The sequence below is a fragment of the Anser brachyrhynchus genome, assembly GCF_964034855.1.
Source record: "Anser brachyrhynchus genome assembly, chromosome: 6".
Taxonomy (NCBI): domain Eukaryota; kingdom Metazoa; phylum Chordata; class Aves; order Anseriformes; family Anatidae; genus Anser; species Anser brachyrhynchus.
Window position 1 is genome coordinate 33,555,881 of NC_137700.1, and position 12,005 is coordinate 33,567,885.

The 12,005-nt window shown below is 39.6% G+C and overlaps 1 protein-coding gene across 7 annotated transcripts in view; it reads right to left on the reverse strand.

Moving 5' to 3' along the window:
* SORCS1 (sortilin related VPS10 domain containing receptor 1) overlaps positions 1-12,005 on the reverse strand; it is a 291,500-nt gene that overhangs the window by 34,166 nt on the left and 245,329 nt on the right. For all 7 annotated transcript variants that reach the window (XM_080597281.1, XM_080597283.1, XM_080597282.1 and 4 more), the window contains 2 exons: positions 7,599-7,712; positions 6,435-6,606 (listed from right to left, as the gene is read on the reverse strand). In XM_080597281.1, coding sequence (XP_080453407.1) covers positions 6,435-6,606; positions 7,599-7,712 — 286 coding nt within the window. The remainder of the gene's footprint in view (positions 1-6,434; positions 6,607-7,598; positions 7,713-12,005) is intronic.

Below are 12,005 nucleotides of genomic sequence, written 5' to 3' on the forward strand. Positions count from 1 at the left end.
TCTTTTTATCACTTGTTGTGAAGTCAGAAATGGTGGAGGCCTGGCTGACTGGAAAGTAGGGGGAGCAGAGCTATACCTGGGGATAACAAGAGAGAGAAATTGTCCCAGACGCTCTGTAGAGGTTGAAGCGGTAGTCATTACACTACCCTGGCACCCTGCTGGAAGCTCAGTTGCTTCCAAAATGATGAGACAGAAATAAAAGTATTGCTCTGCTTTGGAGGATCGCAGGCTGAATGTGTGGAGGGAGAGACATCCCATGACAGAGTTACATGCCTGGGGCTTCCTACAGATATGCTACGCTATTTCTCTACAGAGTCTTGAAGGTAAAGACAGCAGCTCGCTGAGAGCACCAGTAAGGGCAGAAGAACCCTGAGATGCTGAGTCACCAGGGAGAAGGCCAAATTGAATATGCTGGCAGAAAAACAAACAATCAAAAAAACAACATGGGGGCCTCGTGTTAAGCCAGCTCCAGGTTGCCCCTGGGTTGATCTTAAATAAGTTTCTAAAGTTAAGCCCCTTGGTGAGGTGAGTTATTTGAAAGAGGCTCTGCAAATTTCAGGTAAGGTGCAGTGTTCTGGGGTATCTTGAGTTGATGCCCTGTTCAACAGAGCCAACAACAGGTATGAGATGGGATATGCCTCCAAAAACAGAGGTGAGCATACATGAGCTCCTCTGCTCTGAACCTCTGGTCAAAGGGGAAATATATTCTCTCAAGCATGGTGCTGGACTGGGACCAAAGACAGAGTTCTCTGAAATACCCTTAGATGCTCTTCCAGTTCTGTTAAACCCATCGCTAGGGCTTTACTCTTTCTTGTTGTTGTTGTTTGTTTTACTAAAAAGAGATGGTATCTTCAAGTAAAACAATTATTCAATAAAGCCATACTGCTGGGACAAAGCAGTCTGCATGGTTAAAACCACACCACTGTAGTGACCCTGCTGGCTTTATCATCTCTGAGTATATTTGAGTTCATGCAGCAGAGATGTATTTCAGGACAAGGTACATTCCCCTGAATATTTAAGGTAGCAGAGGAACAAGAACAGGGTGATAGAATGTTAGACCAGCCCTGTTTCTGCAAGCATCAAACTTCATGCTCTAAAGAGTGTTTTATCTCATCTTCATTTTCTCTATTGCCATGAAAGCCATAGCATCTATGGGTGCTGCCACGGAACGGAGCCATTTCTAACACATGCAGGATTTAGATTTCAAATTTTTTTCCAAATTCCCTAGGGAGAAAAGATGCTGACAGGGACATCTGAAAAACTAATTGGAGAAGAACTTCAGCTTCTGTTCCCCCAGTCTTTTTCATTTGTCTTGGCCTTTCCTGTTTTGTTTTAAAATTCTTTGAACTGGAAAAAACATTTTCCATTCAGTAAGATCCAGGCTATAACACTTCTCTGAAAATGCCACATTTTGAAAGGCTGACATTTAAAATTCTAGCTTAGAAAGGGGAAGAAAAAAGTCAGGAAAACAAAGAGACTGTGGTTTTGATTTTTTTATAATGTTTTATCTGTGCCAGGAGAGAGCATGGGCACAAGACAGAGGAGAAAGCAGGTAAGCCCAAATCAAAACATTTCTGTACGTCCTACACCTGATCTACATCAACCCCAGCTGTCTGTGTCTCAGGCAGCTCTAGAGAGCCATTTGCAAGCGGCTATTTTACCAAGAGAGGTTTTGTTTTGCAACAGATTGATGCATATACATATCTCTTGCTTAAATCTCTCCTGTTGCTTTTTCTGACTTCTCCTTATCATTTTGGACAAATCCAGTGCTCTGTGATAGGGTTTCCTAAAGCTTTTAGCCTGATTAAGGTGGACATAAAACTCAACGCATTATTTCTGCAGCCACAGCAAAGCACTTGGATGCAATCAGCACTGAGTTATCTTTGGTCAGCCTCTCTGGCCTGTGCTCTAAGAGGGCTTTAATGCCAGGGCTCTTAGGCATCAAGGGAGAAATTTGCCAAGTTGGCTGCTTGTGGTGGAATCTCTGCATTCAGCTCCTGTACTTTAATCACACTAAGCTAGGCAGCAACCAATTACAATAGCTAGAAAAATAAAAGTAATTTTAGTGGATTTCATTTTACCTTGTATTAGGTAAAATATACAGTATTTAATTTATAATATGTTGCAATATGAAAAATGTTGGATATACCTGAAGAACTACACTGCAATCTTGATAAAGACTTTAGTTCAGCCAAAGACATAAGCATATGCTGAACTTCAAAAGCACATGAATACTCCTTTTGGCCTGTGAAGAAGCCCTGGGAATTAAAAACAATTTTCCCAAGACCCCATCTTATGCCTTTTACCTATAGAACATTTGATAGTAAAATATAAATTGGACATTTACTGTTTTCTAAGGGATTTTCTCATTAAACGCCTAGGGAATTTCTAATCATAAACACAACTCCCCTCCCCCAAAGCCAAATGCACATTTTCCCTGTATCTTGCCAAAACAATAAAGCATACCCAAGACCTATATGCTTCCAACAAACTCGGTGAAGCTTTCTGCCTCAGGGTATGCCAAGAAACAGCCTATCTAGTTCACAACAATATTGTTACATTTTGATTGCTTTTATTCAGCCTTGGGTATTTTGGTGTATCTGAGGTTAGGGCTCATTCCAACCCATCTATCAGGATTCTCTGTCAAACACTGTCTGAATCTTGCCCAGAAGGTTGTAATCATGAATCTTCCTTATTAAATTCCAATCTTTGTATATAAATTGAAGTATTAAAACTATGAAACACAGTTCAAGGTTTTTAATTTCGGTACCCATGTTTCAGATTTAATTTTTAAGTCTTCAATTATGCATCGACTTGTACCTCTTCCTTACAGATGTTGAAAATGGATTTAATAATCTTCTGCAAGAGGCAAACACCACTGTTGTTGGATTGTCTTCATGAATTAATGTTTTCAAAGTCGGTTTTGTGCTTTCTTTAGGTCAACCTTTTTTCCCACTGTGGCATTTTCCTGTCACCATCAGAAAACATCCATCAAACATTTCCATTGCAACTGAGTATCTGTGCATGGGATACCTTTGGTCTATATCTGTTTAAGCATATGATTAATTTTAAAATATATTTATGTTCAACTTGATCAAATACAGAAAATCATATTTTCATCTGTAAATTCCAGCTTACAGAGATGCTCTTAACTTTTTTTAAAAAAGCCAAAAATTAATAGAATTCATTGTTGTTTTTTTTTTTTATGAGGACAAATAGCCTGATACTTTCCACATGCACTTCTTTTTCTACACCAAAACAGTTAATTGTACTAATCAAATCTCTCATCCTGACTGTCAGTTCTGCCATCACAACTCATCTATGAGCCTTTTCTAGAGGACTAGATCTTTTGCACTCCACAGGAATGAACAAGTATGGCCTCTCAGGACTATGCCAAATAATTCAACTCGTATGACTGGAGATGCGTTAGGAGACTGTGGTGTTTTGTGTCATTTTGAAGGAGAGGTCAAATTTGTATATTTTCATGGAATTTCAGTGATGAATTTAAAAATGCATGGAAGGCTATGATTTCTCCTAACAAGCTTGTCATTATCAGTAACACAGAAAATGCAATTATAATTCAGATGACAGTGGTATGGGGGAGAGGGTGTACTGATCCTTGGCTGTGTGTTACTAACAGGAACATGGTGGTATTAGTAAGATAAACAGCCATGATTCAACATGTGCGTTTAAAGTTAGGATGAAGGTTTCAGATTTTCGTATTCATTACTAAGTAACTTGTGATATCAAAAGGGGGAACACGCTAGGATATTGTGAAAAACTACAGCCTATGCTTTCAAGTACTCCTGGCTTTGCATCTTAAATTTGGGCACACAAACAATCAAAACAATCCTAATGTTAAGCTCATCTCCAGAGACTTCAGCTGAATTGAATTCTGAATCACACCAAAACACAATGCTGCAGTGGGAAATGCTAATAGCACTGTCCTCCTGCCATCAGGGTCCTCCTAGCTCATTAAATGTACCCGAGACACAACGTACCTTGGGCAACCATTTATTAACATTGGCATTACAGAAACCCATTGCAATCTACATGAAATTCAGGGCTGTACTTGTATATTCACCTGGTAAGGGAGATTTCTCTGGCTTTATAAGCATTCAGCATAAAAATGAAAGGCATGGAGCGCATGAAGGAGAAAGCTCTATTTTCAGATGAGGGAACAAAAAAGTAAAAAGGTGAAGTTTCTTACTCAAGGTGACACAGAAAGAGCTCAGAGTGCAGTTCAGGAATGAGATCAGATGGCCTGAATTCTAGCCCATGGCTTGAACTGTTAGAACAAATGAGTTTTCCCACATATTAACCTAATCCAAACATCATACAGCAAAAGAAAGTAGGCAAAAGCAAGCCAAAATCTACTCCCAGTAGAGTGACTTTGGCAAGTGAGAACTAAAGCAGACCTGGAATGTCAAAGACTTTTGGCTGTCATTTTATCAAGATAAAAAATAAATTAGAGTAGGCAGTTTCTCTGTGAATTATTTGTAATGAAACAGCCAAAGCCCTGAACCATTCTGCCCTGAATGTCTTTACCATCCATTTCCTCAGCAAAGATGTATGAGCAATCAGACAAAACAAGTTTGAAAGCCATTGTGCTGCGAAGTGTTGTGCTACTGCTTTTAGTGTCTCTGCTGAAGCAGTACAGCAAATGTCTGATGTTCCTACCAATAACTCAAATACACAAATAACAGTTGGGTTTGTGACAGGCAGGAGACCTTCATGACCATGTGATGGGGAAAGCATGCAGAAACAACACCCACTTAATAAAACTCCTCTATTTATTTTCTACAACAGAGCAGGAAAATATGCCAGGGATGCTGGGTTTAAGAACTTGAGCAGGAAAAATATCTTTGCAGTTTTCATTTTGTTTTGGGTTCAATTTTTATTGCTGTACAAAAATAAAGCAAGGATTCAATTTGTTTAGGTTGAGGAAAAACTGTGTTGTTGAGTAGCACAAGTGAGAGGTACCAGCCCTTGGCCTGTGCATAGAGTCCTGGCCAGGACAAAGGATTAACCTACCAACTAACAGTATTTTGAGGCAATGGGAAAATACACTTTAAAGAACACCTGGATTTCTCTTGTGCTGCCATTTAGTGACAGAGATTCTGTTGCTATTCTGCCTATCTCAATAGAAATTTAAGAGCAAAATCACTGGTGTAAGTATGGTTCTCCACTTATTAAACACCTTAGCAATGCTTTATGCAATGGGACACCTGCTAACTACAGAAGGAGGTGTTGATACTTTCTGGCTGCTGTCATTCAGTAAGATTATCATGATGATTATTCCCAGACTAATATCAGAACTAACCTGGAGAAATCTTTCCAATCTAACACTGTATCATGGTCAGAATGACACAGTCCACGGTCCCAGCCTTGAGCATCACTGCAGACATAAGGAGACCCTCTAAGAAACCCCCCTGTGCTGTGGTTCCTGCCTGATTCCCACAGCTGAGCGTAAACGTCATTTCTTACTGCCATGATTTGCATCTGCTAATCTAAATCTACACTCTTTTAGTTTAAAGCCACTATCCCTTGTTCTGAGGGTCAAGTGGAACACAGGCAGGAACAAATAGAGCTGGGAGGCTGTGGTGTGTGGAACAGCTCTGCAGATCTGAAGGCTTCAAACAAACTGTCTCAGGGGGATACAGGAATATGGGAGATACAAAGATGAGAAGGGACTACAACTGACACATGAACACACACATATCTAGCCTTTTGTAACAAGCCTGATGCCTTCTCTTCAGCAATAACAGGTAGGACAGATTTGGTGAATGTTAAACATCCTAGATTATACTATGCTCCATACCAGTGCAAGGCAGAACTAAACATAAAATGGCAAGTTCTTGTTTTGTGATACCTCTGCCTTGTTTGAAAGGGACAGAAATTTCCCTTTGAGAAACAGGGCTGGACTATACAAACTCCAGAGATCCCTTCCAACCTCAGCTATTTTGTGATTCTATGAATTTGATACTGTTTTATGGCAGGAAAGTTGTTCATTTGCTGGGTTGTTTAACTTTTCTGGTAGGTGCTGTGATTTTTGTCACTGAAATAGCTTATTTGATAAATAATTTAGTGTATATACAATTATGCTGCTAGAAACGTAGTTTATTCTCGTTTAGCTTATAGCATATAACTGGCCCACTCGCCAGTCCTACTGTAAAATTCCCAAGCAAGGCCATTTCCCAGTTTTTATCAACTTCTCCCTATTACCCTTTGCACAGCATAGACTTTCAGTCTCACTGTCTTCATACATCATCCATTACCTTTTAGAGTATAGTCTGCCCCAGCTACATCATGGAGCTGACTTTATCCCACACCCTCTTGGTTCACCTCTTCACCACTTTACAAACTTTGTCTGGCATGAATCAGACTGAAATACAGCCATGAGGCCTGGGATGCAACATAAAAATAGAGCTTACCTCTTCCAGCTGCACCAGGAAAGTGACGTTGTGTCCTTGCTCAGCTGTCAGTTTGCCATCAGTGGTGATTATGCGAAGCCCCTGGGGGGCTTTGCCAGGACATTGCTGTGGTTTTGCCGTGTACTGTTCTCTCACACCATCTGTGCAGTTATTAGAAACAACTTTCCGGTACCTGCAAAGGTAAAGAGAGAAATCTCTGCAAGATGCAAAGAGGTAGCATGACAGGGTTAACTGGAAACAGGGAGACATTTTCAAGGGTTCTTTAGACTAGGGAGATTGGAAGACATCTTTTTATTGTTGCCTCAGCCAAGCAATCCCTGTGTACCTAACATACAAATAATTAATTCTGTTGTTAAATGGCATGTGATATTTAGCACATCTATATACCACATACTACATAAATTGCATAAAATGTAGAATTATATGATGACCTAGGTTATAAGTTAAATAACTATAGATCTATAAATAACATGCACATACAGTATGAAATTGTATTCTGTTATTATATTTTTAGGTGTAGTTAAAAAGATTCTCTCACATCATAAAGCTATTCACTTCTCATCAGCTGTGAGACAACTCTCACTCAAGATGTAACTCTCTAGATCAAGAGAAATGACGAAGTTGAAGAAAAAAGCAAATTATGGCTATCTTTGAGTGTACAAAATGTCAAAGCAGCTTGGATTCCTTTGCTTTTATCACTTGCATGAGAAATGCAGCTTGAGGTCAGTCTTTTAATGTATAATATATCTTTATTGTCTTCCAGGAGAGCCAAAGAACAAACAGCATTTGGACTAGCTGCCCATCTATTGCTTCTTTTCACTTATACATCAGTTTCATCCCTTTCCTCTAAACTGTTTTCCACCCTTTCTGCCTCACCTGATCCCACATGATTTTAACAGGAGACTTTTCAGAGATTTAGTGATCTGGCCTTTGCCTTACATTTTCCACTCAAGTTTCTTTATGGTATCATTTTTCATAGAAAGGTCTGGACAATACGTGATGGCAATCTGGAGGGCCAGACTGTGCACCCTAACAAACTCAATAAAGAGGTCCTAAGGGCTTCACCCAGCTTTGAGTCATCTATGGAAAATACGATCAGTAGTTGATACCGGGTTGAAGTCTGTATGGCTAGTCTAGCTAAAAAACACCTGGTGTGCTACTTACCCAGTGCTGTTGAGATAACTCTGTCCAATGCTGCAGTCTTTTGACAAGGAAGATGGATTATACCAAAACGCTGGTAAACACTGCCCATTGCTGTGACGTTCATATCCATAATCACTGTTTTAGCATTAAAAGAAAGTCACATTGGAGAAAAAAAAAAAAAAAAAGATTTAACATGGGCATTAGTTCATGCTCGCTACTATGGATCCAAGTTTTGATTTTCCTCAATCTCTTTCCTAGGGTTTCTGATCCTTTTTGCTGATATAATAAAAGATTCTTCACTTGCTTTAGCTTTTTCTGGGGGGGAGTGTGGGGGGGTGAAGTTACCTTGCATGCATCCCAGCATAAACAAGCAGAACCAGATCTTTGTTTTATTCAGTGAGCTCATGAGCTACTTCTTTATCTGTTATCCCTCCATAGTCTAACGCTATTTCTCAGGCACAGCTCTAGACCCAAATATAATAAAAGCCAGAGATCACCAAATTCTGTCACTGCTGTCTCAGTTGTATCTTAGAAACCTGAAGTGCTAAACAATTCATTGTATTTGAAAACTATATCACATTAGCTGTACAGGAAAAATTACAGCTCTAAGAGAGCTGAATGAAGGCATTAACAGAAGTATTTGGTAATGGCTGCAATTTTCATTTCTATTTTGGTTTGGAAGAGGAAATGCTACCAAAAAACATGTGTCAGAAACAATGAGTCAAACTGCAATCTTTTGTTGCAATTTGGGTTTAGCTATGAATAAATTTTCTTCAGTTCCACTAAAAATAAACAACATTTCCAACCGTTTTTGATTCCAAATAAAGACACTATAAAAATTGTTCATTTTTAGTTCCTTATTTGTGGAACAAATAAACAAACAAAACTCTTTAAACAGTATTCTGTTCTGTTTGGGTGGAAAATCATTCTTATTCCTTATACTGAGCTTTCTCCATATAGCATAACTGAGAAGTTAATGGATCATCATTTCTGAGAACTGCTATTCGGAGGTTCACAGACTCCTTTCCAATATTCCAGTTGCGACATGATCTTTGATCTTAAGTGATCTCTTTCTTTTATTTTTATTTTTTTTCCTTGTTATCTTTAATATCTTGGTATCCTGTAGCCTGATGTCTACAAAAGAGGATTAGGGTAAATTAGACTATGTGATCTAAGGGCTCATGTTTGTTTACAAGAAACACCAGTAATGTGGATAGAGCCAGTGAAGACTCTGTCCTGGTTCCTCTAAGGGCTGTTCAAAGGAGAACCATCAAACCATTTCTGGGGTAAGACCTACAAGATAATCAAGAGGGGAGGCTCTGCCCAGATTACTTTGTAGACTGAGCAGGGTTACCGCACACAGGGGTACAGAGCTCATTATACCATGCCAAAAAAGAGAATCTGGGGGTTGGACAAAGCTTATTATGGAATTCCAAGGGGAAGAACCAAAGGCAAGAAAAGGGAATGATCAAGGTGGTTTAAGGAGTGTACAAAAATGTACAAAATCAGAGGGAAAAGGAATTGGTTGTGTGTAAACGGGGTGTTTTTTTGGCCATGTCCTTTCACTGCATTGTTCTTTCTTATCTCATTAAATTCCATTTCTAACTGTTCTTCTGGGACAGGGGCTCTCTGTTCAGTGTGCACGTGCATGTCTAAATGTCAGCAACTGGAGTTAGACCATGGGTCCTAAGGCCCATGTGCCCATGCTGCCAGCAGCTGGAATCACTGGAGTGTTTGCATAGTGCCTGGGTGAGCATCAAGCCAGACAGGACAGTGAGAAGGATGAAAACCTTAGGAGCTATGTGCTGATGTGGTCACAAGTCTGGGCTGGATACCAGGTCTGTGAATTGATTATTCGTTTGGGGGCTGGCTACTGATGTAAAGTCATGTAGGTCTGGACCAGCTAGTGAAGAGACCTGTGTCTGTCTACATGGGAGGCAGCTGGGCACACCTGGGATCCAGGGGCCATCTCCTGGCAACGATCCACAGTCCATGCCTGTGGGCATGAGCATCAGCAACTGGAGCGTGGCTCCAGGGCTCAGAGGCTCATACATCCAAATGTCAGCAACTGGGGAGACTGGGCATCCCAGGGACAGCTACTGGATAGAACTGGGTGTCTAAGACCAGGTACTGGTGGGATCGATATTGTGCGTACATTTACATATGCATATATTTTCCACAAATGGGATTTCATCTTGATCACCTAGAGAGGGGACAGGATAAGGCAACTGGTGTTTGTACAAGTGCTGTGTTTTCTGTTTGGGTTAATCTGTGTGGCCAGCCATGTATATATACATTGTGTGTACATTTATGTCTGTCAGGAACAAATGCTCAACCTTGTTACTGCTTGGATCAGGGGATATAAAAAAGCTGCAGCAGCCTCACCTCTATCAGGCTACTGGATTCAACAACCACTAACAGGCAGCAACCAATGCTGATTGACAGTGTGATCAATAATATATGTAGAATAATATTAACAAGAACAAGAATATATAAAATTATGAAGATTTTTTTTTCCAATTGTCTTTTCTTGCTGGGCCAAAACATGATGGTTTAAATAAAACTGAGTTGCTGTTAAACAATTTTAAGATCTCTCGGTTGTTATCAAAAGCTGGACAATGAGAGGAATTTTGTCACCGCTTTTTGCTCATGCCTGCAAGCTTTTCTTCTGAATCAAGAAAGAAAAATATTTTGAGGTAATCTAAAACCAGAGAAATTAAAAAGGTGGCATTAAAAGAAAACTAAAGCGGCACATCCCTTGGGAAAACTCTTGAACACCCACTGGACTGCACAATTGTTCCAAAAGAACATTTTGGCAGCTGTGTTGCTTGGGATAGCTACAACAAATAATTGAGAACATGCTCTAGGAAACAGCAATGAACTAGATGACCTAAATGTTTTTTTCCTCAGTTTTTGTGATTGAATTTTCATGAATCTATTTACTCAGATGTTAGTGATTGAATGTTGTTTAATTGCTTTGGAAGCATCAGCCAGCCTATTCTCCCACTGCCATGTGCTCCTGTAATCATCCTTGTTGGATTAAAAACACTATGGCTGTGGAAGCACTTTATAATGAAGAATAACACCATTCTGATTTGCTTAGAGAAAACAAATATTTACATACAAGTGGGACTCTTGTATTTTTGTAATTCATTTGTCAACACTGCAGTGCTATATTCCTAAGTTAGCATGTGTCAGTGTAATTAAAAAGCTGTAACACTGTACACACACAATGTTCTGCAATCAGTTAGGTGAAAACAAAACAAAACAATACAGTAAAATCTGCTGCAGAGAGGATCAGTACCCATAGTCCAATTTAATACAGCAGTATCAAGTCTGTGATTTCTTACTACACACTTGTCTATACTCATGCTATAATTTTGCTTCCTGTTAGTACCCACAAATCTAGGCAAGGGAAGCTTGAGTTAACTAGGTTTGACTATACTTGGATCATATTTCTCAAAGTCGAGAGAATAAAATTATAGGATTTTCCACAACAGAAATAGTTCTAAGCACAGAAGTTTCACAGTGTCATTTTCAGGCTTGCAAATCGTCTGGCTCATTAAAGTCCTACAGAAATATCATCCCAGTAAATGACACGAATTGCTGTTCCGTATCTCTCTACAGATGCAGCAGCCCCCCATTCACCTCCGCAATCTTGGAATCTAATGAATTCCTTGGCTACAGGCTGGTGCATGCAGAACACTGATGCTGACAACAAATTGCTGCCTACAATTTGGCACAACGGGCTTTGTAGCAATCAACAAGCATTAGCATCAATTGGATTGCCATAGCACGAGCCAGTATAGCAAAATCTGGAAACAGGAAAGGCATCAGCTTTAGACTGCAATCAGCTAGCCGAGTCACTGCCAGGTACCTGGGAATTGGAATTTGCATATATTGATGATATTTTCTGCCTGCCTGAAAGGAATTCAGGTGAAATAGATAATGTACCTATCAAAATAAAAGCAGAGCCATTTACCTGCATGGCTTGTTTTATCAGTGTGAAGCAGCCTATTGCCTAGCTCTTGATTACAATATTCATCCACTGGCCACTTTTACTGGTTTAAACTGGAATCCTATTTGTCCTAGTCAGGTAGGATGACAAATCCTTCTCCGTAATTAAAGACAGATACTCATTCAATCCGGAAATTCTATAACCCTGCTCAAAGTGCATGGTAAATTTCCTTATTTAAGATCATTATCAACGTAAGTAACAATCAAAGGATAAATAAATCCCTTAAGGAACTAGCTTGAATACAGACCTGACAAACATACTGTCATGTAAGAACTGTAAATCTTTGTGATATTAAAATTCCACCATTTCTAAGGTATAGACATAATCAGGTAAATCAGACAAGTGATTGCCTTGTTCATACCTTCTGAGACTCAGGAGATGACTTAACACGTAAGCACAGGATTTCCTTA